Genomic DNA, 26,290 nt, shown 5'->3' on the forward strand with positions numbered 1-26,290 from the left:
ACATTGGAAGTTCCGACTTATTAGTAGGAACATAGAATGTACAAGGAGGTATTCGTGACGTCACAAACAAGGAAAGTTCTGTGCGAGAAAGACAGAGAGAGATCACGTGCCACTAATTTTAATTATACGGCTCCTATTATTTCTTACTTCGAAGACATTACATTAAAAATTAATTAATTATTGTTTTTCTTTCTAATAATTTTTGTACTTTTAAACTCGTATGTTAGAACTAAAATTTCAAACAATTTTCTTATATAAATTTTATTGAGAGATTCTTTTCATTTAATTATTTATTAACGATTAAATTGACGTAATCAGCATATGATGGATTTTTATACAGATTCTTCATTAATTTTACATTATCATAAAATTTATTTCTAAATATAAATATATGTATTTCAAATATTTGTTTTCTCTTCTACATTTTCATATAATTTTTATTTATAATTTTGTCATTATTTAAATGAATATATTGTTTATTTATTACTCGATTACATTTTTTTACATTGTAATTGAGATACATTCTATAATGATTATTAATAAATAATTAATTAAAAAGAATTTCTTGTTAAAATTTATATAAGAAAATTGTTTAAGGTTTTAATTTTAAAATGTAAGTTTAAATGTGAAAAAATTATTAATAAAAAATGGTTTTTATTAATTAATTTTCAATACTTCAAAATGGTGAGAATTATTAGGAACCGTATAATTAAAATTAGTGGCATGTCCTTTCTATCCTTCTCACACATACAAGTTTATTTGTGACGTCACGAATACCTCCTTACATATTCTACCTTTCTATTAATAAGTCTGAACTTCCAGTGTCCAAACGCGAGATGACACTACGAATACGTAAATTTTTCTAATTTAATTATATTTAGAAATATATGAATGTTTCAAAGAAATTGACAGAAGTGTTGGGAAAGCATATAAAAATAGTATGTATATATATGAATAAAATACATTTGTAGTATAAATATAAAAATATTTATGTACTAAAAATTACACAAATTAAATTTATTATATATTTTTATCTATTCATTACGCGATTTTATTTATTACATGTGCACATGTGTAGTTCTTAATATTACAGAAGACTTCTAATTATTTGCTATCATTTAATTTATTAATAAATAATATTCTATATAAATTTTATAAAATATAAAATAATCTAAATAATTTTAAAACAATTTTTATCTGCCTCAAAAAATATAAATTATTAACATATTTAAAAATTATCATTTATCAACAATTAAAATGTAATATTAAACATTGATACAAATTTTTCGCGTTAAATTATTTACTTTTGTTATCATCTAATTCTTATCAATATTTAAAAGCCTTCATGTAGCATATTTTGTACAGATTGCTAATAGACTTTGATAATATATTGTGGAATATCTCCATATAATGGCATCAAATCAGGTATATAAAATTTAAAGGTATTAAATCAGTTTTTTTTATAAAAAATGCTTTTATAAAATTAAAAAAATATTTTTAGGTTAAAAAAATTGTTAATTTGTATAAAACATTGGCACAATATCCATCTCTAAATAGTGCAAAAATTTTTGATTTAAGTGAAAATAGAATATCAATTTTAAGTGCATGGTCTCAAAGAAATTTGGAAAGGAAAACAAATCAAAAATTTTGTCAGGATTATATTTTAGATTCAGAACTACAAATACAATCTGAATGTTTTCCTATTGATACTACTACAGAGTATGATATGTATATGTTATAAAAATAAAATTTATTATATTTTGATGTACATCTAAAAAAAAATTTTTATATTGAAGGCTTTTATCTGATTATACTGAAGATCAACAATATAAAGCTATATTAAGACAAACTACAATTGAGAATACTACAAAGCAATTTATTGAAATTTGGGATAAACAAAAACTTATAAAAAATTATGATTTAGCAGCATTGGATGTGCATGGAGATGTATACACAGATTGTAATTATTAATTTTAAATAATATATATAATATATTTAATTAATAAAGATTAAAAGATTTTGTTCTTTCTATTTTAGCTCAATTTGCTTCTTTTCAATGGTCGCCGGATAAAAGAAAAATATTATACATTGCTGAAAAAAAACTACCAAAATCTGAACCATTTTATAAACAAAAACCATGTAATAAAGAAGATAAAGATAAAAAAGAAGAAAAAGAAATAACAGTGGTAAATTATTTTATTTTTTTTTATAATATACAATTAAAATTTAATATATATAATTAAAATTTTTTTAATAAAATATTTAATATAGGGTAATGAATATATTTACAAGCCTCATTGGGGAGAACAATTGGTAGGTAAATACCGTCCAATTGTTGCTGTCCTTGATACAACAACAGACACAATTTCAGTTCTCTCAGGTATACCAGATGAACTATCGCCTGCTCAAGTATTATGGGCTGAAGATAGTGAAAGTATAATTGGTGTAGCATGGAAACATGAACCAAGACATTTAGGTCTCATTGCCTGTACTAATAGACTTTCTTGGATATTTTTATTGAAAAATGGAGAATATAGTAAGAAATATTCTATTTCTATTTCTTAATTTATTTATATTAGTATATATTTTATTAATAAATAAATATTTATATTAATAATCTTTTAGAAAATCTTTCAAATGATGGATGTGCTGTCCATAGTCCTAGGTTTAGCCCTGATAGAAAATATCTAATTTGGTTGGAAAGAGAAGCAGGTGGTGCACACCATAATGCTCACAGACTTATGCATCTTGAATTTAATTCTGAAAGTTTGAAGGTATTTATATATTAGATATATATTTATATATTATATATTAGAATATATATAATAATTGTATAATTTAATGCTATTTTCAAATTTGTATTGTTATTTTCTATTTAGGTTAAAGTACTTATAGATATTGTAGAATCAAGTATATCTATTCAAAATGCTGATAAGTTTTATGGTTTGTATGGTCGTTTACCAAATCGATGTTGGAGTAATGATTCACAATATATATTTTTAAGTACACCTCAACAAAATAATACGCGATCTTATATTATTCACACAAGTAAAATATATTTAATATTTATTAAATTTTTTTGCTCCTTAAAATAAGATTATAATATAACAAAAACATAATTTATAGAAACGAAAATAATAACGGAGATTCAAAATGATAAAAGTAGTCTTAATATTTTGGATGTAAAAAATGATGTTATTGTGTTTTTGGAAACTTCTCTCTTAGAACCACCTTATCTTACAGTAGGAAGATTTGATTCAGAAACAATTAACAATGGTTTTATTAAAAGAAATAAAATTTCTATTTCCACAATGATTCCTGGATCTGAAAATTTAATGTACGAACCTTCTGAATATGATTATGATAATGACGAAGAAATAAGTAAGTAATTTATTTTAACACTAAAAAATATAAACTAAATATTTTTTAATGATTTTGTAGAACATTTTAATTTCATTTATTTTGGACCAAAAAGTGGAAATGATAAATCTATACCTTTAATAATTGTAATACATGGTGGACCTCATTCTAACTATGCAAATTCATTTATACTCGATTACTTTTTGTTTGTTTTATCAGGTAAATATTCGTTTTATAGTGATTAATATTTAATATTTAAATTATCATAATAATACAAAAATTATTTATTTAAGGCTTTGCAATAATACAAGTTAATTATCGTGGTTCTACCGGAATGGGTTCAAAAAATGTTGAATATCTTCAAGGAAAAGTTGGAAATGTTGATGTAAAAGATTGTATAACTGCTACAAACGAAGCTTTAAAAAAATACTCGTGGTTAAATCCAAATAAAATAGGACTTTGTGGTGGTTCACATGGTGGATTCTTAGTCGCTCATTTAAGTGGTCAATATCCAGTATGTTCATGAATTGCTTGCTATTTTTATCAAATATTGAATTGAATAAATATACTTTTATCTATAATTTATAAAATTAATATAACAATTAATAACAACTTATTCTTGTAGAATTTATATAAAGCTGTTGTTGCAAGAAATCCTGTAATCGATATTGCTGCTATGTTCACTATATCAGATATTCCAGATTGGTAAAACATTAATATATTTTTATATATTTTCATATTTTTTTAATTGAATTTCTTTTGGAATTATTTCATTTATATTGCAGTCGCAATACTCTGAATAAGGAAGAAAGAATTAAGTAAGCTTAATAAAATTAAGCACAATAAAGCTTAACAAAAAAAAACTGATAATAAAAAGATTGAATGTAAAATTATTTTAATTACAAATTTCATAAAGCATTTTATTTCAGGTGTGCTGCTGAAATTAATTATTCTTTTGATGAAAGCATACCAATCTCAGAATCAGATCGAGTTGAAATGTTTGTAAAGATGTTTAAATGTTCTCCAATTATTCATGTTGACAAAGTAAAAGCTCCTACTTTATTATGTATTGGTTCGAATGACTTACGTGTACCTCCATCTCAAGGAAAGTTATGGTACCAACGTCTTAAAGCAAATAATGTTAAAACCAAGTAAGTAGTTAGAATAAATCAAGTATAAAGTGCAAATCATAATATTTCTTAGGCTAAATTTTAAGATAATATAATATTAATATCTTTATTAATAATTATTTGTAATTATTGACAAATCTATGATTTTTTTTTACTTTAAGTTACAATAATTTCTTAGTTTTCAATTTCATTATATAATTTTGGGAAACATTGTTGTATTTTTTTAATTTAAAAGTTTTGCTAAGTTTTACATTATTTTGCATTTAATTATATTACAGGATGCTTCTTTATGAAGATAATCATCCATTGGCATCGGGAACTGCTGAAATTGATAATATTATCAATGCTTGTTTATGGTTACATGAACATGTTTCAACATGTGATACAGATTTACAGTAAAGAAAATTATATTATAATTTTATAATTAAATATAAATTAATAATTAATTAATAATTTTTTTAATGATTAAAAAACAATTTTGTATAAATATTAAATTTATTAAATACTGTATTTTTACAATATTAAAAGACACTTACAAACTATAAACAAAATATTGTCCTAAAATAACTTTTTTTTGAATAATTGACATTTCATAATGGCCATTATATTTTACACATTATAAATCTTATACTTATATTTCAGTATAGTTTTTTTATAATTACGTATACTTTTTTTAGAATGTGTAACATAAAATATAAAAATGTTCAGTTATAAACGTTAATATATATAATATTGATCAAAAAATTGATATAAAATGCTAAAAAAAAATTGATATTCTTTCTCTGAGTACTTGTTTATGTGACTATATTTAATTCATTCAGAAAGGCACTCATTCATACCATATATTTGAAGACTTTGTATTATGTACAGCAATATCTAATTAAAACATTAGATAATATGCTGCCAATGTATTAGTTACACATAAGAACTTATGTTCAAAATTATGATCTAACAGAATTAGTTTGTTCTGGAAACAATGAGTCATAACTAGGTGGTAAATCTTTATCAGCAACTGCTGAAGAGACCGCGATTTCTAACATTGGTGCCGTGGGAACTGGTGGATTTACAGATCGTTCGGTATCGCGTGATAATGGCGCTGGTCTCGAACATACATTTGGATCAGCACAATCCATAGACCAACATAATTTTTGTGATCTTTTACATATCCATAAACACATAACAAATATGATAAAGCATAAAATCAAGGTAGTCACTGCACCTACTGTTACTTTTGTGCCAGTACCAGTGCTAATAATTTCATTCATACTATTTGGACATTTATCTTCATCAGAACAAATACCTGGTACACAATTATATATTCCATCACAAAAAAAATCATTCAACATACAAGTATTTAAGCCAATTGACATGTATTTATTTGGATCTATATTACTGCAATCTATAACATATTAAATATATTAGATTAGAAATATAATTTATTTTAATATTTATAAAAAATTATCAGCATTAAATAAACTTACTTGTAAAAGAAGTATAAGCAATGTTAAGAGTAAGAAATTCTCCCTCTTCCAATTTTTTTTTTGAAATGAATATTTCAGTTTCTAATTCTGCAGATTTTTTACTACTTGGATCATATTCAGCATAAATTCTTGTTAATGATTCAGATAAATGCATTTTGCTTTCTGGTTCAGGAACTTCATAATATTTTATTTTACTGCGATCAAGAAAACCACAAAACTTCTCTGTTCGATGATCATCTTTTCGTTTGAACTAAAATAGATTTTCAAAAATTGTTATATTTATTATTATTATTAAATATTAATTATATATTATATATTTAATCATTTTATTATTAATATAATATTAACTTTATGACTTTAATAGAATTCTAATAATATTCATTAAACATAAGTAAATTAATATTTACTTGTACATAATCTATACATTGTGTTTTATTTTGTCTAAAAGACATTTTTTGAATGACTCCAAATAGTCCATATCCTTTAGTTGTTACAAGTTTGAACTTGCAATGAAAATTAGCATGAACATTCCATTGATCCAACATGTGCTTTGCTCGGACTATCACTGCACCAATTTTCATGTCGATAGTTGACATTTTATTAAATATATGACACAATTTTTCCATATTCAAATCATCTACAAGAAAAAATTATACATTAAATATTATTTTTAGAAAAAAATCTAGTGTATTCGTCAAAAAATCTCACATTCAATATAGTGATTGGAATACGCGCACGAACTATAATTCATGCAATTGTTCACAAAAAATAATAATAAGCAAAGAAAATATAAAATATTCCATTGAGCCATTTTTATAGCAACTGTCAAAAAGCCATAAAGAATATGGATAACGTCACCATCGATTACCAGTCGATGATGTCTATGGCTAATTTCTTAGAGAATATGAGTAAGAAAAAGAAAATTATAAGAATTATTATAAAATGTTTTCAAGGAATCGATTAGATTTAATTCACCATCTATGCAATTCGGATATGTCATTCCTTGCGTATCAAAACAAAACGAATATATCCCAAGTAAACTAAGATACGAGAGATCGAGATTGAAATCGATAATCTCGACAAGATATATTTTAAATGAAAATATATGCATTTCTATAAAAATATAATTATAGAAAGAATAAATAAAATTCTTGAAGTTTTGAAAACAAAATGAAAGTTATGAAGATTGACTATGGAAATGTGGAAATTGGTAAAACGGCAACAAAGACAATAGAGATATGGAATGAATCTTATGTAAATATATTTAATATAATTAATTGTATAATTATGTATATCTCAAGATGTAATATTATAATATTAATACACACACACACACACACACACACACACACATACATTAATATAAAAAAATAACTTTTATAATCTCTTTATTTTTAAATATAAAATTTTTTACAAATCCTTTTAAACATTTTTTTATTTTATTACTCTATTAATAGTTTTTTTCGAAAGAAAATTGCATTTTTGATATATTTTTGAGAAATTTTATTAATTTATATAATTATTGCAGAAAGAACAATTATATCAAGTTCAAAGAGATCCAATTACAAATCCTTTGGATCATGTATTTCATTTACATTCTTATACTTGGACTCTAGGTCCTGATGAAAAATTCTTATGTGAAATTTATTATCGGCCTTTAGTCGTATCTTCTAGGAATGTTGATTATTTTATAATCATAGATAATAATGGGCCATATATGAAAATTATTACCTATGGATATAGCATTGGTATCTTTATCTTATCTATTAAAGTTTTAACATATAAAAAGTATCTAAATATTTAATAATATAATTTTAATAATATAATATATTTAATAATATAAATTTTATGTTTATATTTAGCGCAAATTTTGAATTTAATTTTTAAATGAAATTATACACAAAAAAATTAATTTTATATTTTAATTTAATATTTCATTTAATATTTTGATTTTTTTTTTAAATTAAATTTTAAATTAAATTATATTATTTTGATTTTTTCTAATTTTATACATTTCGTATTTTGAGGTCCTAAAGTAATTTGTTCAACAAACAGAATCTTTATGAATACAAATAAAAATTCTAAGGTTAAAAAACGAATTAAATTATCGAATAATTCTAAAGTTACGGCAACTTTTATGTTTAATATAGACGAAAAAAATAGGATTTTTCATTTAGACACAAGATATGGTATTATTAATGCTTATTCTCGTAAATATGTTACGATTACATTTATACCGCCAAAAGAAGGAAGATATACTTATTATTTGATTATTTTAATTTTATACCAAGTAAATAAAAAAAACTCAATCAAAATTTATAATATCCAGCAGAGGATTCTTTTATTCATTTATTTATAAATTTGATTATAATATAGGAACCAATTATTATAGAATTATATGGTTATTGTTATTCAGTATTTATTAAAAAAGAAACTAAAAATTCTATTCCTTATCCTTGGATGGAAAAAGATGGCTTTAAAGGATATATGAGAGATGCTACAGATACATTAGAATATCTACCTCCTGCATCTTTATCAAAACATTATTTCAATTTTGGTCAAGTCGATGTTGATGTAGAAAATATTATTCAGAAAATACCTCGCTCAATATGTCTCACAAATCATATTCATTCAAATTTATTAATTATCTGGGAAAAAGGTATATCTAGAAGAAAGAATTTATATACATAATTAATTTTGTTCATTGACTTTTTAATTTATTTTTTATATAGACACTGATGGAATTTTTTATGTAACGCCTTCTGAAATGGTACTTCGTAAGAATCAATCTGCTTTATTTGAACTTACATTTAATCCTAATATAAAAAATAATCTTTTTGGAAGAGAGATTATTTGTTCTGTTTTTTTGGAACAAGAAAAGCTTTTTACTTTCCCATTTGTTTTATCAATGACAGTAATAGGTTTGATATTATTTGATATTATATTATAATAAAAATATTTAAGATTTGAAAAATATTTTATGCTAGAGTTTAAGATTTTTATTCACATTGAAAATTGAATATGAATTAGAAATGTTTCAAATGATAATGAAATATGTTACAATAAAATATTTAAAACTTTAAGTATATTTCAGGTCATTCTTTTCCTATTACATCAAATGGGTGGATTCCACAATATGAAATTCCTCAAACAGTAATTATGCCACCAAGTGTACCACCATATCCAGTTTATACCACTTTTCTGATTAAAAAATTTGGTCATTTACCTCTTATGTTTCAATTTGTTTCACCATCAGCAAGTCATTTCATTGTAAAACCAATGCTTGGTGTAATTTATCAGTATGACAAATAATTTATTTAATATATTTATGAATTTAATTTTGATTAGAGATTATTAATTGCTAAATTAATTACAGAGATTATCAAATAATTATTGTTGAAATGACATCTAAACCTAAAAATGAACAAATTTATATAGAAAGATGGACAATATATTTTAATGGAAATACAAAAAATGAAAATTATATAGATTTTAAAGGATATGCAGAATATGCAAATATTGTTTTTAATAATAATAATTTATTAACTTTCCCATCAGTTTTGCCAGGTTGCCAACAATTTTTACAACTTGGAATGAGAAATGTTACTCGTCATCAAATAAAGTAATCAATATTTTTATATAAAAAAATCTATAAAAGTATTTTTAAATAAATAATAATAATAATTTCACATATTTATTTACAGATATGAATTTTATAACTTACCATCTGAATTTAAGGTAGAACATATCCATGGAAAAATTGATGCAAATGATACATTATATCAAGAATGTTCGTTTGCTCCAAATGAAGTAAATAGAGATTATGATTTCGAAATACAATGCCTTTTGATTGTTATAAAAAATGGAGCTACTATTGGATCAAAAGGTTATGTAAATCTACGTATTCGTGGAAGTAGTGAAATGGGATTATTAGAAGTAAAAATTATATAAAATAACTTTAAAAATCAATATGAAATTAATATGAAATTATTGACATTTTTATAATTTCAAATTTTAGGCACATCCAAATATATTAAATTTTGATGACTTAGAATATAACAATACTAAGACATTGTCTTTTGATCTTGTTAATCCTAGTTTAGTAGATATTTATTATACATTAATTTGTACTCATCGTAATTGGGAACTTGGAGATATTAAAAGAGATGTTAAATTACATCCTTTATCAGAAACTATATTTGCAGGATCAACCAAAAAAATCAGAGTTTCTATTACTCCACGCACAGCAGTATATTATGAATTTACAATACAATATTTAATAAGAATTAATTTTTCTTCAGATATATTAGTAAATAGATACGATCCAATAGAAATTTGCAGTGTATCTTGCATGTGTATTTTACCCACAATAAAAGTAAAATTAAAATTTATTCAATCATAGAAATGATTAAAAATTGCAGTATTTATATATATAATATATACATACATTAGGTAGACAATTTATGTGCTTTTGGATATAATCAAGACTATTCAATACACATTAGCAAACAATTTTTATGGAATCGATTACAAATAAACAAGTATATATATTTTTTTGACTTTTTTTTAAATTGATTATATAACTGATTAAATTATATGATTATTTATTTGTCTTGTTTTTAGATTAAATAAAATTCTACTAGATTTACTACCAGGAGAAACAGAAACTATAAATATTAATCTCTTACCAATGACTCTAAATAAAGGAACACTCTTATTAAAATGGGTAATAATCAATCCTTCAACATTGCCTATTTCTCTAAAGATGAAAAAAATCAAACAATGTTCTTGTGAACCTGTTATAAAAACAATTGGTTATTTGCCTCGGCGAATAGAAATTGATTGTATTCATAAAAATATTTGTGAAATATATATAAAATCAAAAATGCTAAATGTATGATTTTTTAATTTGTAAAGTATTTAAAAAGATATTTTCTTAAATTAAATGTAGATTCAGAAAAATATTTAATTGATTGATTTTGTAGCCAGAAGAAGAAACTGTGATTGGTATGAACATTCGTTATATATTAGCTGGAAAAACAATTATGTCTTGGGATCTAGATATTGGACATGATCGTCACATTATTTTTAATGTGACCATTGATTGTTTAACAGAACATGATTCACAAAGTAATTTCTTAAGTACTCCATCAATAAATTTTGGAAAAGTTTATTTTGGAAATAAAGAACCTTCATATAGGGTATAATTTCGTAATTTTTTTTCAATAATATTTTAAATTAAAATAATAAATATTAGTATAATATTTTAGGCACATTGGATATTTAACATTACGAATAATGATTTACCATATTCTGTAGACACTAGTAATATTCATAAAATAAATGAGAAGTATCAATGTGAAATTTTTTCATGTTTAACACAAGATGGTATCATAAAAAGTGGAACAGCTATACCTCTTTTATTTAAATTTCAACCAAGAATGTTTGGTAAATATGAGGTAATATAAATTAAATAATTAGATAATTTGAAAATTATTGATATATATTTAAGATATATAGTTAAGATATATATGTTTTTAGGTAATATTTCCAATAATTATGGGCGATAAAACAGAAGAATTGACATTACAGGGAGAATCAATTTTTGATTTTAAATTAATTAGTGTTTGGAGAAGAATACCAGCTTTTTGTGCTTGCAAAACTCCACTATTTCCTATATATTTTAGTGTTGATTCTATGAATTTATGGAATATACCTACGCATAGTAGTGTTATTAGAATGCTTTTAATATATAACAATTTAGATTTTGATGCACTTGGTTATAAATGGAAATGGTACTTAAATTTTTAGATTTCCTAAAAACTTTTTTAAAATTTTTCTTTTCAAAAAATTTCTTTTCATTTTTCTTTAAATTTTTAAATATCTATAGTCAAAAAATACCAGGACTATTGAGTATTGATGTATTTCCTCGGAAAGGTATAATGCAACCAAGTTCAGTACAAAGTTTTAGAGTCAAAATTGAAACTGCAGGATATCCTGGTCGAATTGATTTTCATATACCATGTGTGTTTTTTAACGCTAGCAAAAGACGAGAATATCGAAGAAGCATCATTAAACATAATATTTTAAGTCAAGAATTAAAAGAACAATTCACTATTACGGAAGAAGGCATTTATGTACCAGTAAGTAATTAGTTAAAATAAATATTATTTATAATAAATTCTATTATAAATAATTATTATGTTTTATATAGAAACCATGGTTAAAAATACTTGATGAACCAAATAGATACTATAAAACATTAAGTATACGTTGTTGTACATACTCTGTGGAAGATGAAAATATAAAAGTTAAGTTATTAAAAGAACTGAAAGCTACTCCTTCAAGTGCAATTCATTTTGATGATAATAAAAATTATGATAACGTTATAAAAGAAAAAGAACTCTATATAATAACACTTATTTTGGAAAATTTATTATGGTAAAAATTTCTTTTTGCGTTATTTTTATGATTAATTATTATTAATTATTAAAAGTAACTTTCTTTTATAATAAGTTAATATGATAAGTTAATAATTTAAATTAATAATTTTCAGGGATATTATTAATACTAAAAGATTTATAAAAGCAATTGAAAATAATTTAATTCCTGTAAGAAATTTGTATTATACTCAATTCACAATGGATATTTCGGAGCGAAAAAGATTAATACGAAGATCATATATATCACCACCATTAAAAATTATGGAAGCAATATTAGAACGAGTAAAGAAAAAAATAAATTTTATTTATATATCAATTTTTTATTAAGAAATAAATGATTATTATTTTACAGATGTCATTTGATATAATTCATGAAGAATTCTCTTTAAACGTTAATCATTTAATCCCTGTTGAAGATACTCGGCATCGGAATTATTTCAAAATGTTACCAAAACAGAAAAGAACGGATCTTAAATTTGAATTAAAAGAAGGTAGTTTATTAATTTCAATTTTTTGAATATCATTTTTTTTTAATTTTTTGGATTACAATTAAGATATTATATTATAATTAAATATATATTTAAATAATATGTAATTTTTTAGATACAGATGATGAAGATGAACTAGATATACATATGAAACCAGGATATAGAGTATCTTTTGCAAATACTAATAACATGTAATATGATTATAAAAATTTTCATTTATTTACAAATATATGATATTTATAATATATTTGACATCAACTAATTTTTTTTTCAAATGGATCTGGAATACGTTTAAAGATAGCTAAAAACTTATCTCCTTTATTTCTTGTTACTTTTTGACCTTCTTCTGTGCTTTCATATAATTTCTCAATAATGGGATCTTGATCCTTTAAAAAAATAATTTTCAACATAATTATAAATTTTATTCTTTTTAAAACTTAAACTTACCAATTCTTCTTTAGAAATATTATCAAATAATGGATGTTCTTGAAAATGTTTTACTATCCATTCATGTAAATCTTTAACATCTGTTACTGTGTATACAATGGCCTTAAAATGATATTTATATAATTATTTATTGATATAAAAAAAAATAAAAGTGTTTAAACAATATTATTATTTAAATATATAATATATAATAATAATATTATTATATAAAAACATTACATCTTCAGCTAATACATAAGCATATTCTGCCAAGAGTGTTTTATTTATAATTCTCCACTTGTGTTTGGATTTTTTAAAATGTGGATCTGGATATAAAAAAAACATCTTTTTCAACTACAAAAATATGTGTTAATTAAAAATATAATCAATATTATAGATTTAAAAACATACTTTTTATTTATACCTGGCCTTTTTGAAAGTAATTTGGTAAATATTTCATTGCATTAGTTCTCAAACATGCAATATTTTGATATTGTCCAGGATATTGTGATCTTAATGCAGCTATACGATCCATAACATAATCAGAAACTTTTACTCTAATCTCCATACCAAGAATTAAATTATCAGGAAACATTGGTGATAATGTAACTATTAAACAAATATTTTATTAATAAGAGATAATGAAATATAATACAATATAAAATAAAAAATATTTTTATACCTAGTAATCCTCCATAGCCACAACCAATATCTACAAATTCAACACATTTTTTTGCATCATTATCTTCTTTAGATTCTTTGTTAAATGGAAAATAAAATGGATATAATGAATTCCAATTCATTAAATCAGGTTTAATAGGACTGAAATTATATTCAACAAAAGAATGCAAGATGTTTATATAGAATTACTTTTATTTATATATATATATTTTTTTATAGAAAATAATTACATACTATTCTAAACAATGGTCTGCTATAGGATTAGAGTGTGCACGTTGTCTATAATATTTTTTTTGTGGTAATGGTAGTGGATCTGACATAGTTGTCAAAAAATAATCCACGTGGGTAGTACACGTATAACATAACCTAAAGAATAATAACCAATAAAAAAAATGGAACGACGAAACATCAAATAATATTGACTAAGATATGTTGTTATCATATATATATTATTTTTTTAACACAATATAGATATAGATATAGATATAAAATAATTATTATTTTAAGAGAAATAGAATAGAAATAGAAATAGAATAAAATTTGTACAATTTGTTCTGTATAAAAACAGATTAAATATAAAAGTTTATATTAAATATAAAAACAATTAACAGTTTTTCATATTACATATAAAAATATTCAGTTTTTTAAAATTATTAACAATAAAAAATTTATTTTTTTCTATTATATATTATTTATTTCATACGTCATATATTAATTATTTATCATAATATTACAGTTTCGTCCAATGACTTGAACGAATTAATTTATTTTAAAAAAGTTATATAAGTTAATTTACTAAATATTATGACTAATATGTATGTATGAATAATTGATTCAATAATTATTACCTTTCGTCCAATGACTTCAATGAATTATTTTATTTTAAAAAAGTTATTAATTTATTAAATATTATGACTAATATATATATATATGAATAATTGATTCAAATAAATAAATAAAGTATGAAGATTTATTTTTATTAATTTTTATATGTAAATTTAAAATTTTTCATAATAGATTTTTTATCACTCGCTAAAGATAAAAACAGAAAATGTGAATTACTAATTATTTTAAAATTCTACTTTTAATGTTTTTGATTCAATGTTAAACAAAAAAGAAAAAACAATAGAATGGATGTGAAAATTATTAATAAGAAACTAATATTAAATATACTATTAGTTAGGATAAAAAATTAATTTTATTTCATATTTTATTTTGCTTTTGAATATATAGAATAATAGAAATATAGAATAATAATAGAAATATTAGATAAGATTATAGGATATAAAAAGAGAAAAATATATAAATTACTAATATTATTTTATAATTAAGTTTGCTTCTATTATTTTCAAATAGGATAATAGAATATAAAATAGTAAAGATTCTTTAATGAGAAAAGCACTAAAAAAGAAGATATATATCTCATTAATATTTATTTGTTTTAAAATATTGCAGTTGAGAAAAAAAAATTATACTTATATTTTTTAATTAATATATATTATTTATTTATAAGATTCCACTTTTAAATATATTTTTAAAATTGCATGTGTAAATATAATTCTGTTAAATTCTCATATAGAATTTAAGTTAAAAATATTTAATAATTTTAATTAAAATATTCTTTGTGTAAAAAAATTTAAACATTAAAATTTTTAATATATAATTTTTTCTTATTTTCATTAAAATTTTTTTTTCACAATCTTTTTATAACCAATTTTTTTTTATCTATATATTAATCTTTTTTACTTTGATTTAGCTTGATTTTTATTTGCGAAGTTAAATTTAAATAAAAGAATTTTAAAATTAATTTATATTATACAGTTTTATGTATAAATGCCAGAAGTATGGCGCACGTGCATAAGAAATCAGCTGTTCAAGTTCAATGTAGCACCGCCTGGTGGTGATGCTGTAAACGTTGAATGAAAAAAGACGAAATACATTTGGTGTTACAATTTTATCGTGTGATTGGATGAATTTCTCAAATCGTGTAATTGACGCAATGTGATCCACGATTTAGTCGAGAATCATGTTTCTAAATTATATCTGTGTGATCCATGTTATTGAGTAACAGGATTCGGCTTAGAAGTTATCGCGTTCTTTCAGGTGAGGTTAGAATACTCGATAAAAAAAGCTATTCATTACTTCCGAATAATCAAAAATTGTTTCGAAAAGAACATTACTTAATATAAAAAACAAAATAATTGTAATTTTTTTATTTGATATGCATTTATATTGAATTTGATGATTAAGAATACATATTTATTTTCTTCGTTCGCATTTAATGAGATTTAAATAAGAAATGTTTTTATTTTTCTTTTATCACATATTTACAATGAAGCAAATTTTTGTTATATATCATTACTTAAAAATATGTATTTTTTTCGGAAAATTAATTTTTTTATTTCAAATTTAGTTTTATTGATATATTTTTGTGATTTTTTTTTTTTAGATTGAATAACCACGGTTTTCAATCATACATGACGACGGATATCCGAGAAAATCTATTTTTTGTTTAATTGGTAAGTTTAGAAAATTAAAATTATTTAATATTTATAACGTGTATAGTGCTAATGAGTGTAATGTAGTATTTTATGTATTTTTTTTTATTTAAAATTAGTATGCCAAGTTATTGGTATCATGTAGAATATCAATGACTGTGATTTTAATTTGTATAATTTTTTTTTAAATAATTTTTTTTTATAAGGAATTGGTGAAATCGTATATTGTTTTGAATAAAAATATTTAAATTAAAGAAAAAATTTTTTATGCATATTATAAAAATCGTAATAACACGAAAAAAATTACTAATTGCTAATCATTTAAATTATTAGACAAGAATTTGAAAAAATTATAATTTCGTAGAAATTTTATTTCTTAAATAACATTAATAATATATAGAAATTGAAATTAAATGGAATATTATACTTTTTATTTCAACATTTCTTATAATTTTAAAAAGAATATAAAGGTTAAATTCATTAAAAAAAATATCATATTAAATAGTGTTTATATGAATTATAATAATTATATAATTATATATAAATTTAATATGGAAGCATTGTTTCAAATGTTTTTAATTTATCTCGAAAAAAATAACGAATTTCATTATTTTTTATTTTATGTAATAAGTCATATTTATACTCACAAATAATTATTATTCTTTTTTTGGATATATCGACAAATCCAGTATTCAATTTTTTTTCTAAAAAATCCCATAGATTAATTCCATAAATTAATCATAGAAAACACAAAATCAAGAATATATATAATATCTATTGTGTTATACATTTATATTCATGAAACAACGACATTGTTGGTACAAAAGCAGACTTAATGGAAACACCCATTACTTATTTCCAATGAGGAGATTAGGTTTCTTATTAGCAAGTGGAATCGAATTAGCTTGCTTTCTTCTATATACATATACATAACCGAACATAATACGTCTCGGCAATGAAATGATACTTTCATTATTTGAAATAGACGCCATCGTAAATATATGAGTGGCAGGTACTAAGTAATTTATCATTGGTGTGTTAAATGCTTTTTAACTTGTGTTATTAAACAAAATGAACGCATGGTTACCAGATCCACGAATGTGGTTGACATTTGAAGCAGATTCAAGCTGGGTAAATAATTTTTTAAATTTATTTTCAAAACACTATTGCGCGACAAAATAACTAAAATAATATTAGATTAATATTACATATAAATTATTGAATATAAACTTGGATAGTATATTTGTAAAATATAACTTACTATTAAAGTAAAATTCTTCTGTTTTTGTAATAGAATGATTGTACACTATTTTTAAAATTAAAATTTTTACGTGCAAACAATAATTTTTTATATATAAAATAAAGAACGAAGAAAATTTAATTGGAAAAAAATGATGAACAATTTGTATCCATTTATATGTATAATTCAGATTTATAAAATGGAATTGTCGATTTGATACAATATATTATATTTCAATGAATTATCAAATTAAATAATAATCTAACCTAATTTAATTTTATATAATATTATAAAATATTTTATATAATAATATATAAATAATAATAATTTAAAAAGAATGATAATCGATTAATTATTACTTAAAATATTTTATGTTTTATAAAATTTGCACGAACATCATTAATATTTTGAAATTTCTTAGAAAAAATAGTTCAGAATACATACATTGATTGATACATACATGGATTGATCTTTTGTGTTTTATATTTGATCAATTTATAAAATGAAAGAATGCAAAAATCTGGAATCGTGACTTGGCATCGAATACTGTAATATATACGATTTTGATTCATCTGTTCTTATCTCAAAAATTCTCTCTGTTCCATTTAGTATTTATATTTATGTATTTGAAACGGTGACCAAGTGAATGATATGATTTGTTATCGTCAATGTAACCGAGATATTCGCATTGAATTTGTAGAGATCCATCATAATCTTATTCATTTTTTCGATTTGACAAATCACTGAAATATATTAAATGCAAATAAATAACAATGTGAATCGTTAAATGATAAATAGTTTTTAATATAATAAATAATAAGTTTTAAATATAACTTAATTAAAAATTTATTAGGTTAGGAATACATTTTAATGACTTCAAAATATGAGAAATTTTAATTAATATAGATAGATTTTTAATATAATTTTTTAAATTATATTAAACTTTTTACTTTAATTTCTTTTTATTTTTTAACTTTCGCAATTTAAATATAAATTTTTTATAATTTTTGAATAAAGAAAATAGTTTAAAATGTAAAATGTAAAGAATGTTAAATATTAAATATTAAAATATTGAAAAAAAATATTGAATATTTTTCAAAAAGTTATTTCAATTTTTATGGAAAAAATTATAATTATATAAATTGTATAAATAATTAAGAAATATATATACATCGAAAAACTTTTTATATAAGTTTTTGATATTAGATTACTGCAAAAATATGCAAAAGAAATGATTTATGGAAATATGTCAAATTCTGATATATTACAAATAAGGAAGATTTATAAGAATCATTTAAAAAGATAGAGATTAATGGAATAAAAAATTCTGAAAACATCTTTCGATTGTGTAAATAAAAATTTGCAAATAATTATTTCATAAAATAAATTTTTTTTAAGTATCGTTATCTTTATTTTTTTTTTTTTCATTGATAAAGCATGAACTTGGAAAAATGTAACATTCTATTGTGGAAAAGTTTTCTTAATAATTAATTATCTTTTAAGTATTCTTCTGATATCTATATATTTATATTTTATTATTTTCTTTGATGTCTATAATAATGTATTTTGATTATATCAAAAATTATAAATTTCTATTTCATTATAAAAAAATCTGACTATTAAAAAAATCGAAAATTAAAACGAGTATATTATATTTAATTATTATATTTAATTAGATGCATCATTTAGTAATTTGGAAAATATTTTATTCGTTTATACAAATTTTTAAATATTTTATTTTTTTTTCATAATTCAGATAAGATATTAAAAGATAATTCAATATTTCTTTTTCCACAAATTCAACAACATTTTTTCTCTATTTCTATTTTTCTAATTTTCTTTTTCATTTCCATTAAGAAATAAATAGAACGACTCTATTGAATCGTTTTCTATCAAATCTTTTTTTATAAAACAATTACTTCGTATTATCAAAAATATTATAGATTTATTTCTCCAGGAAAGAAATGTGTTTCATAGATATTAGATATATTAAATGCTGTTAAATCTTAAAATTTTTTTTTGACTATATTCAGCATGGAATGTTAATGTAATTTACTTAATTTACTTAATTATTTATTTAATTTATTCTTACATAATAACAAATCATATTAACATGCATATATTATCATGCTCAAAGAAATTTATCATAGATTTAATTAAATACACATAACATTCAGAATGGAAAAATAACAATGGAATTTTATTATATGTTATTATTTATATAACATTTTTATAATCATTATTATTTATAAATATTTATTTTAATAAATAAAATAATTTGTAATAAAACACATTTTATCAAAATATGTATATATACAATATACATGTACATATGTATATTATACATATAAATTAATATATATATACATACATATAAATTAATAAAATCAATAATTTATTATTTTTCAATAGATTTTGCAAATTATAAATTCAAATCATCTATTAAAAAAATTAATCGTACATATTTTACTAGTATATTGCAAATAATATCAGTAATAACTGAGCGTTTATTCTTAATCCATTTTATTCATAATCCAACTGAATGCATTATAAGAATTTTCATAAAATTAAAAAAGTTAAAAATCGATTGAAAAATCAATTGATCTAATTTTCTAATTAAATTATATTCTAAAATCAATTTATGTCTGCACACCATGTATAATATTGTTATACATAAATTTCTCTGACCTTAGCTTTCCTAAAGATCTATCAAAGCGTAGATGATGATGACGTTAGCCTCAGTTCAGTTGATCCAGGAAGGTTACCCTTTAACAAATGAACGAACGATAAGGATGATTATTGTGCATCGTCAAAAGAGAACCTATTCCAATTTTAGACGAGTGTATAAATCACGATATCCCGCCATCCCACTCGTTGTTTTCTAGCCAGTGAACGATAGTAGAGGATGATCCATCCACGTGGATCGCCCACATGAGTCAGGTATCGTGGTTAATTGTTCTCGCGTCTCAGTATACGAAGGATGTTAGTCCGATCGAGTAGTGTGTTTGCTTTGTTCCTTAAAACATACATATTCACACATTTTCTGTGATTGCATTTTCTTGATCGTTTTTCAGCACTGATTTTTTAAAAAACATGGAATTTTCGTGTAAATTTTTAATCAATTATTTGAATTGTAAAAGTGAATTTTCGAATCGTTGTATTTCATCTTGTATTTCACGTTCTAATGCGTGCATGAAAATAGTGTTTTTATGTAATTTTTTTATCATATCGGTTTAACTCGTTTTAGATTTGTTGATCTATATATTTTGGTGATTATGTGAAAATGATTTTTAGTGATTTTGTCTAATTGTAAGTTATATGCGTCATAAGATTGATATTATGCATTATTTATAAGAATATTTAAATTGATATTGCGTTCCAGTTTTTAATTGGGAGAAATTAATTGACTTGTTATTCATATTGATAATATTTTGGTAATATTTTTATTTTTAGAATATTCTTTGTTTTTTGGTATATCGTTTTATGTTTATTAATGGTCTAGTTATATCATAAAATTTTATCATTTACCATCATTTGTGCAATTTTTTAAAAATTTAATAAAATGATTATGAGTATAAATGATTAATTATGTAATTATATAATATGATATATACGTGAATGATCTTTTTTTTTTACAATAAATTTCAGACGTGATTTTTCAGTTTTTTAAAGGATTATCAATAATTTAATTGATTTTGAAGACTTTTGCCTCTCGTAGATATTAATATCTATTCAATTGTTGAATAATTCAATATACGTACGAATATCATCATGATTCATTCAGGTGCTTTAAATCATCCCCGTCATCTTGTAATGGAATCATTAACTATTTTTTTCTATAAGAAAAAATTAAAAAAAAAAAAAAAGAATAAAAGATAGAATTATAAAAAGGATAAAAGATAGATTTCATAATTGATAAAATCTGTGGAAAATAATGAAAATTATTATATATTTAGAAAAAGGAAGTATTGTTTTTAATGGTTATCTAAGGAACTTTATTTTATGACTTTTGGCATTAAAATGGCGAAAATGTCGTATGCGCTTATTTATAATTTGATAAGTTTGAATAAATAATCTATTGATATTTACATTTTGAAATTTTTCTAATTATAGCACGTACATTGAATGAAAAACATGACAAAAATTTTTTTCAAAAGAAGAGAAACTAGACAGAAACTGTGAAAAAAATAAATAAATTAAATTTAAAAAGAATAACACTATTATAAAAAGAAATCTGATATTATTTTGCAATTATTTCTGATAAAGGGATATGACTGGATATTGAATATAAGTAATAAAAAAAATTATTTTAAAAGGTATATTATGTCTTAAAAAAATATTGAAATATTTTTTACTTAAAATTATCGAAATATTAATATATAATATATATAATATTAAATATATAATATATATTTTAATTGACCGTTCCATTTTCCTATAAATCTATTAAATCTATATTCTGTATGATTATTCGTTTGAAAGAAAGTTTCATAATATTTGTGATTAGTTTTATTAAATTGATTTCGATAATCGAATTCGAAGTCGTGGAATATTAAGTGCAGATAATTATCCTTGAAACTTGATTCGAGTTATTAGAAAATTATCAGATTAGCTATTAATACGTTTATTCACAGAATGCGTTACCTTGGCTCCAATCGTAATACATTGTTCGAATGAGATATAATTATTTAGAACTGATAATGATTACTATTTTTTTTTGCTTTATTTTTTTTTTACAATATTTTTTGCCACGTTATTTAATGATAAATTGTCGGAAAGTTTCGCATTTATAAAAATAGAGAACACGTAGGTGAGCATCGATCAATACATGAAGATAAGATTTTATTTTATTTTGTCGCATTAAGTGATATTCCAAAGGATTTTTGAATCAATAATTTGTATAGAAAAAGTTGTATTTAAATTTTGTTTAAATTTAATTCTTCTTTATCCTATTCTTTGGTTAATTCATTATTTGTTTTATTTAAGAATTGCAAATTAAACAATTATGAATATAAAAATTCGATGGAAAAATTATTAGAAAGAAAAATCAAAATTTATTCAACTTATCATGGCTTTGAAGCACAATTGAACAAATTAAAATCAAAATAGATATTACCTTGAAGCAATAAAAAATACATAGACTTAGATTTATCTTCTTTTTATCAAACACTCTAAAAAAAGAGTGATATAATAGCCAGATAAGTAAAATTGCACGATAATGATAGATTGGATTATTCTAACCAAGCCTTATGCATTGGTTGAACTTTCTTTTCTGCCTGCACAGAAGATATTTCAGTGAAAGTTCAGTACTCGTTCGTTGAACAGCTGACCCATTGATTTCCTCTCGAGCACAGTTTCGCATTAGTTTATTCTTTAGCAGTTTCTTAACTCTTTGTTTAGACCATGGACTGTTTTAAATAATTCTTTTTATTACTCCTTAGATATGATATTAAATATCGATATTTGGAACAGTGTTCAAATTTGGAAAGAAGAGATTTATTATAAATAAATAAAACGATAGATATCATATATTTTTTTAAATTAATTTATAATAATTACTCATTTACTCATATTATTACTCATTATGTATATTTCTCTGGTAGTATCTTATAAGAACTGCTGGTTTATTTAATATCGTTGTATATGCCATTTCGATAAATACCTGCGATTAAATATTCGAAGACAAAAGTAATTTTTTATTCTTTTTATTAATTTGAATTTATGATGATAAATAAATGAGACAATTTGAGATGATTGATAATAATTTTATTTGATGGATTATTATTATTATTATTATTATTATTATTATTATTATTAATATAAATAAAATAAAATGTTTTTAATATAAATATAACGATGCATTAAAAAAACAAAGAATTTTTCAAAGAGAATCATCAAAAGATATTGATTAATTGACAAGTTAATTCGTCTTTCTTGACTTTAATAAGATTAAAGGATCTTGATTTGATTTGAGATACGACAAGAAGCAATATTGGATTGTTCATTCGAAACCTTATGATTATTTGTCAAAGTATTAATTGCACATTCAATTTTTTACATAACGTTTCAAGAAAAGAAATTTATAAGTCACTCGATTTAATAATTATCCATTCGTAAACTGTTATCCAATAAACGTTTGAATAATTTATTAATTATATCATTTCTCGACCAGAAATTCTCTTTTAGAATTTTAAAAAAATTAAAAAATTGATTGAATTGAAAGCGATTTAGTTTTATATTTGATCAAATTTCGCTTTTACGCGTCTAAACATGATGTATAAATGTAAATTTGAAAACGTGATATTTTTAATACCTATTAACGAGATATTGAAAAGATAAAATATTTAAAAAAAAAGTGTTAAAATTTAAATGTTGGAACGATGAATTAACACTTCTCGATATTTTGCATTTTTATTGTATATTTACAACGGAATATATTTATAACAGAACATATAAATAACTTATAAAAAGTGATAAAAAAATTCTTATCAGCAGCGAACGTGTTAACACGCCAAGTTAAATATAAAAAATTGTGCAATTTGTTAAAAGTGCTTTCATTATCATGGATATCTCAACTTCGAACGGTTTACGAAAGAATGATAATTTTTAAGCGATCGGGAAAGGATCTGTTCGATGATTGATCAATCGATAGCGGGGATTTATTTCGAAACGTTTGTGTGAAGAAAAGTAAAAATGTCACATTTTCGATTGAAAAGTCGGAAAAGTTCAACCGATTCAACGACAAGTAAGAAATCGAGGCAGATCTCGGGCCATGGAGAGTATCGAGGGATTCAATTCACTTTATTGAAGAGCCATTTCCACGAGGTAATGAAACTTGAAAGAAACTTTTAGATTTAAAGTATATTCTTGAAATATATTGGAATAAATCATTTTTAAAATACATATTTATGGTAAAACGAGATCAAAGAAAACGAGATCTATTCTTTTACTTCTTCTTAAAGTTAAAATTATCCCCCTAAGATTCTTTCATTTTCTAGATAGCAACGATTCTAAATAGAAATTTTAGATTAAAAAAAATCTAATATTATCTTATGATTTTTATTAATATGAAAAATTGTTTCAAATTCAATTTACATCCCATACAGTGTGGTATCTCTTGAAATAGTCACTTCATCGTTATAAAGCAATCCATCCTGAGATTTTTTTTGCGCGCGCAGGCGTTGCGGTCAGAAATACATTTGGCCGCTTTGCCTCCTTCCTTCACTATACTCGATAATTCTTCGCCACTTCCGCTGTTTAATTAAACCGCTGGATTCGCGAGAATCTTTTGTTTCCATTTCCATTCATCTTTATTCATCGTTCGAATTTTTTTTTTTTAATCGAATTTTATTGCGAGCTTTAAAAGTTTTCAGTAAAATTTGATTCGACTAGTAGTTGGGATCCAATCCGATTAGTTTAATATACGATTAATTGGAAATCATTAATCATTAATAAGAAATGTCTATACAATTGGTTATTAAAGATTAGAAAAGATTGGAAAATAAATTAAAAATTTAATTTAGGTCACATCTTGTTGTATCTTCGATTTCTAGATCGATATACATCCGTTTAAATTTCCTGTGTATCGTTCCTGTGGATATTCAATAGTTGTAAACAGGATGTGTCCAACATGTTATTCCAATAATTGAAAGTGTAGACTAAACTTGGATTTCCATACAAAGAACGATACGTTTGTGTTATATCATGCTTGACAAGTAGAGTAAGAGAATTCGATCAATACTCGATACTGCGGATATTTTCTAACCTAGAATATTGTGATTTTTTACAATAAGTCTTTGTGCAAGGATTTATGTTTCAAGGAAATGTCCTGGAAATCGTATCTCAGAGAAGTACTTTGGTATTTTTATTCCGTTTATTTTTAAGAAAACTCTATAGTTTGGATAAAAACTTATTCATAGATATTCATTCACAGATATTCATCCTCACGTTCTCTCAGATCGACTTATATAAATGGAACAATCTCTATAGCATTACAATAAAACTCAGTCACATTTGATCGTTTATTCCTCACCAATAAAATATCTCTACGTGGTCTCATTTCACATGTTACACGTAAGTAATCCTGATCATCTCAAATAACCAGTCAAAAATAGATTATTAGACAGAGAAATCCATTTTTAATTACAGACCGTTTCCTGTGTCTCGTATCTCCAAGCTCGCCTCAATTACTCAAACCTGTCCAATGAAGATAATCCTTGGATCGAATTTAAATGCCAACTTCCAAGAATTTATTAGATGTTCCAAAAGTTCTATCCGTTATTTTTATACCCTGTTTCTTGGTTCAAGAAATATATAACGTGATTTATTTTTCATTGATATTATTACACGTTCGGTTATACTCCAGCTCCAGTAAGTTAACCTCCCCTTTTATTTACCAATTGGTAATATTACAAATTAATTGGATATTATTATTTATTATTTCAAATAAGCACGTTCATTTTGGAAAAATAGAATAGTACAAATACGTTTTGATTTTTTTTACGTAAAGCATATAAAATTTTACAAAGCATCATTGTAACTAC

The 26,290-nt window shown here is 22.6% G+C and overlaps 5 protein-coding genes and 2 long non-coding RNA genes across 16 annotated transcripts in view; 4 read left to right on the forward strand and 3 right to left on the reverse strand.

Annotated features, from left to right (window-relative positions):
* The first annotated feature begins 798 nt into the window (after positions 1-798).
* Positions 799-5,041, forward strand: LOC100866000 (acylamino-acid-releasing enzyme). Of its 2 annotated transcripts, XM_012492372.3 has the most exons (15): positions 799-938; positions 1,366-1,425; positions 1,502-1,719; positions 1,797-1,960; positions 2,038-2,186; positions 2,272-2,536; positions 2,626-2,774; positions 2,880-3,048; positions 3,127-3,381; positions 3,442-3,579; positions 3,654-3,874; positions 3,986-4,065; positions 4,146-4,178; positions 4,290-4,511; positions 4,769-5,041. In XM_012492372.3, exons 2-15 carry the CDS (start codon positions 1,411-1,413, stop codon positions 4,887-4,889), a joined length of 2,199 nt encoding a protein of 732 aa, XP_012347826.3. In that variant the 5' UTR covers positions 799-938; positions 1,366-1,410; the 3' UTR covers positions 4,890-5,041. The 2 variants fall into 2 exon arrangements, with proteins under 2 accessions (XP_012347826.3, XP_086764848.1); XM_086908722.1 differs by lacking the exon at positions 4,146-4,178.
* On the reverse strand, positions 4,967-7,171 carry LOC100869443 (uncharacterized). 2 transcript variants are annotated; one of them, XM_086908724.1, is made up of 4 exons: positions 6,947-7,171; positions 6,379-6,608; positions 5,972-6,221; positions 4,967-5,889 (listed from the first exon to the last, which is right to left on the reverse strand). In XM_086908724.1, the coding sequence occupies exons 1-4, from the start codon at positions 7,080-7,082 to the stop codon at positions 5,432-5,434; spliced, it is 1,074 nt and encodes a 357-aa protein (XP_086764850.1). In that variant the 5' UTR covers positions 7,083-7,171; the 3' UTR covers positions 4,967-5,431. The 2 variants fall into 2 exon arrangements, with proteins under 2 accessions (XP_086764850.1, XP_012347828.1); XM_012492374.3 differs by having other exon boundaries at positions 6,680-7,052.
* LOC100866357 (cilia- and flagella-associated protein 65) lies at positions 6,956-13,149 on the forward strand. Of its 5 annotated transcripts, none has more exons than XM_012492365.3 (19): positions 6,956-7,225; positions 7,500-7,719; positions 7,999-8,261; positions 8,348-8,630; positions 8,704-8,892; positions 9,066-9,270; positions 9,348-9,593; positions 9,676-9,907; positions 9,990-10,346; positions 10,424-10,512; positions 10,595-10,865; positions 10,957-11,172; positions 11,242-11,430; positions 11,513-11,766; positions 11,862-12,114; positions 12,186-12,412; positions 12,528-12,696; positions 12,767-12,905; positions 13,018-13,149. In XM_012492365.3, the coding sequence occupies exons 1-19, from the start codon at positions 7,142-7,144 to the stop codon at positions 13,095-13,097; spliced, it is 3,966 nt and encodes a 1,321-aa protein (XP_012347819.3). In that variant the 5' UTR covers positions 6,956-7,141; the 3' UTR covers positions 13,098-13,149. The 5 variants fall into 5 exon arrangements, with proteins under 5 accessions (XP_012347819.3, XP_086764845.1, XP_086764846.1 ...); XM_086908719.1 differs by having other exon boundaries at positions 12,015-12,114; XM_086908720.1 differs by having other exon boundaries at positions 10,595-10,697.
* LOC147657494 (uncharacterized) lies at positions 8,281-9,620 on the reverse strand. Its single transcript, XR_015292233.1, has 2 exons — positions 9,198-9,620; positions 8,281-8,636 (listed from the first exon to the last, which is right to left on the reverse strand). It is a non-coding gene; the product is annotated as an uncharacterized LOC147657494 (long non-coding RNA).
* On the reverse strand, positions 13,098-15,069 carry LOC100866588 (tRNA (guanine-N(7)-)-methyltransferase). 3 transcript variants are annotated; one of them, XM_086908726.1, is made up of 7 exons: positions 14,858-15,069; positions 14,244-14,375; positions 14,011-14,150; positions 13,753-13,937; positions 13,569-13,682; positions 13,350-13,451; positions 13,098-13,288 (listed from the first exon to the last, which is right to left on the reverse strand). In XM_086908726.1, exons 2-7 carry the CDS (start codon positions 14,327-14,329, stop codon positions 13,157-13,159), a joined length of 759 nt encoding a protein of 252 aa, XP_086764852.1. In that variant the 5' UTR covers positions 14,330-14,375; positions 14,858-15,069; the 3' UTR covers positions 13,098-13,156. The 3 variants fall into 3 exon arrangements, with proteins under 3 accessions (XP_086764852.1, XP_086764851.1, XP_086764853.1); XM_086908725.1 differs by lacking the exon at positions 14,858-15,069 and adding an exon at positions 14,713-14,793; XM_086908727.1 differs by lacking the exon at positions 14,858-15,069 and having other exon boundaries at positions 13,584-13,682; positions 14,244-14,580.
* Positions 15,070-15,904: 835 nt separating this feature from the next.
* Positions 15,905-26,290, forward strand: part of Arms (Ankyrin repeat-rich membrane spanning) — a 38,542-nt gene continuing 28,156 nt past the window's right edge. The window contains exons 1-2 of one of the 2 annotated variants that reach the window (XM_086908716.1): positions 15,905-16,112; positions 16,459-16,528. Coding sequence is in view for 1 of the 2 variants with exons in the window: in XM_086908713.1 (XP_086764839.1) it covers positions 24,441-24,572 (132 nt within the window). In the remaining variant the exon portion in view is untranslated. Of the gene's footprint in view, positions 16,113-16,458; positions 16,529-24,351; positions 24,573-26,290 lie in introns of those variants that run through there. The other variant, XM_086908713.1, reaches the window with a different exon arrangement.
* On the forward strand, positions 25,681-26,084 carry LOC147657495 (uncharacterized). The gene is made up of 2 exons (XR_015292234.1): positions 25,681-25,820; positions 25,896-26,084. It is a non-coding gene; the product is annotated as an uncharacterized LOC147657495 (long non-coding RNA).

This window comes from Apis florea, unplaced genomic scaffold (assembly GCF_048593485.1).
Source record: "Apis florea isolate Af1SG1 unplaced genomic scaffold, ASM4859348v1 contig_3081_pilon, whole genome shotgun sequence".
In the NCBI taxonomy this organism is placed as follows: Eukaryota; Metazoa; Arthropoda; class Insecta; order Hymenoptera; family Apidae; genus Apis; species Apis florea.

Excerpts from the sequence above, each read along its gene's own strand:
- LOC100866000 (XM_012492372.3), top strand. Across the intron at positions 2,775-2,879 it reads TTAATTCTGAAAGTTTGAAG|GTTAAAGTACTTATAGATAT; the intron begins GTATTTATATAT and ends TTTTCTATTTAG. Across the intron at positions 3,382-3,441 it reads TGATAATGACGAAGAAATAA|AACATTTTAATTTCATTTAT; the intron begins GTAAGTAATTTA and ends ATGATTTTGTAG.
- LOC100869443 (XM_086908724.1), bottom strand. The coding sequence starts at position 7,082 with ATGCATATATTTTCATTTAAAATATATCTTGTCGAGATTATCGATTTC. Across the intron at positions 6,222-6,378 it reads AATGTATAGATTATGTACAA|TTCAAACGAAAAGATGATCA; the intron begins GTAAATATTAAT and ends AATCTATTTTAG. Across the intron at positions 5,890-5,971 it reads TGCTTATACTTCTTTTACAA|ATTGCAGTAATATAGATCCA; the intron begins GTAAGTTTATTT and ends AATATGTTATAG.
- LOC100866357 (XM_012492365.3), top strand. The coding sequence starts at position 7,142 with ATGAAAGTTATGAAGATTGACTATGGAAATGTGGAAATTGGTAAAACG. Across the intron at positions 7,720-7,998 it reads TACCTATGGATATAGCATTG|GTCCTAAAGTAATTTGTTCA; the intron begins GTATCTTTATCT and ends TCGTATTTTGAG. Across the intron at positions 9,594-9,675 it reads GTTACTCGTCATCAAATAAA|ATATGAATTTTATAACTTAC; the intron begins GTAATCAATATT and ends ATTTATTTACAG.
- LOC100866588 (XM_086908725.1), bottom strand. Across the intron at positions 14,151-14,243 it reads GCAGACCATTGTTTAGAATA|TCCTATTAAACCTGATTTAA; the intron begins GTATGTAATTAT and ends ATATAATTTCAG. Across the intron at positions 13,938-14,010 it reads TGGCTATGGAGGATTACTAG|TTACATTATCACCAATGTTT; the intron begins GTATAAAAATAT and ends TTTGTTTAATAG.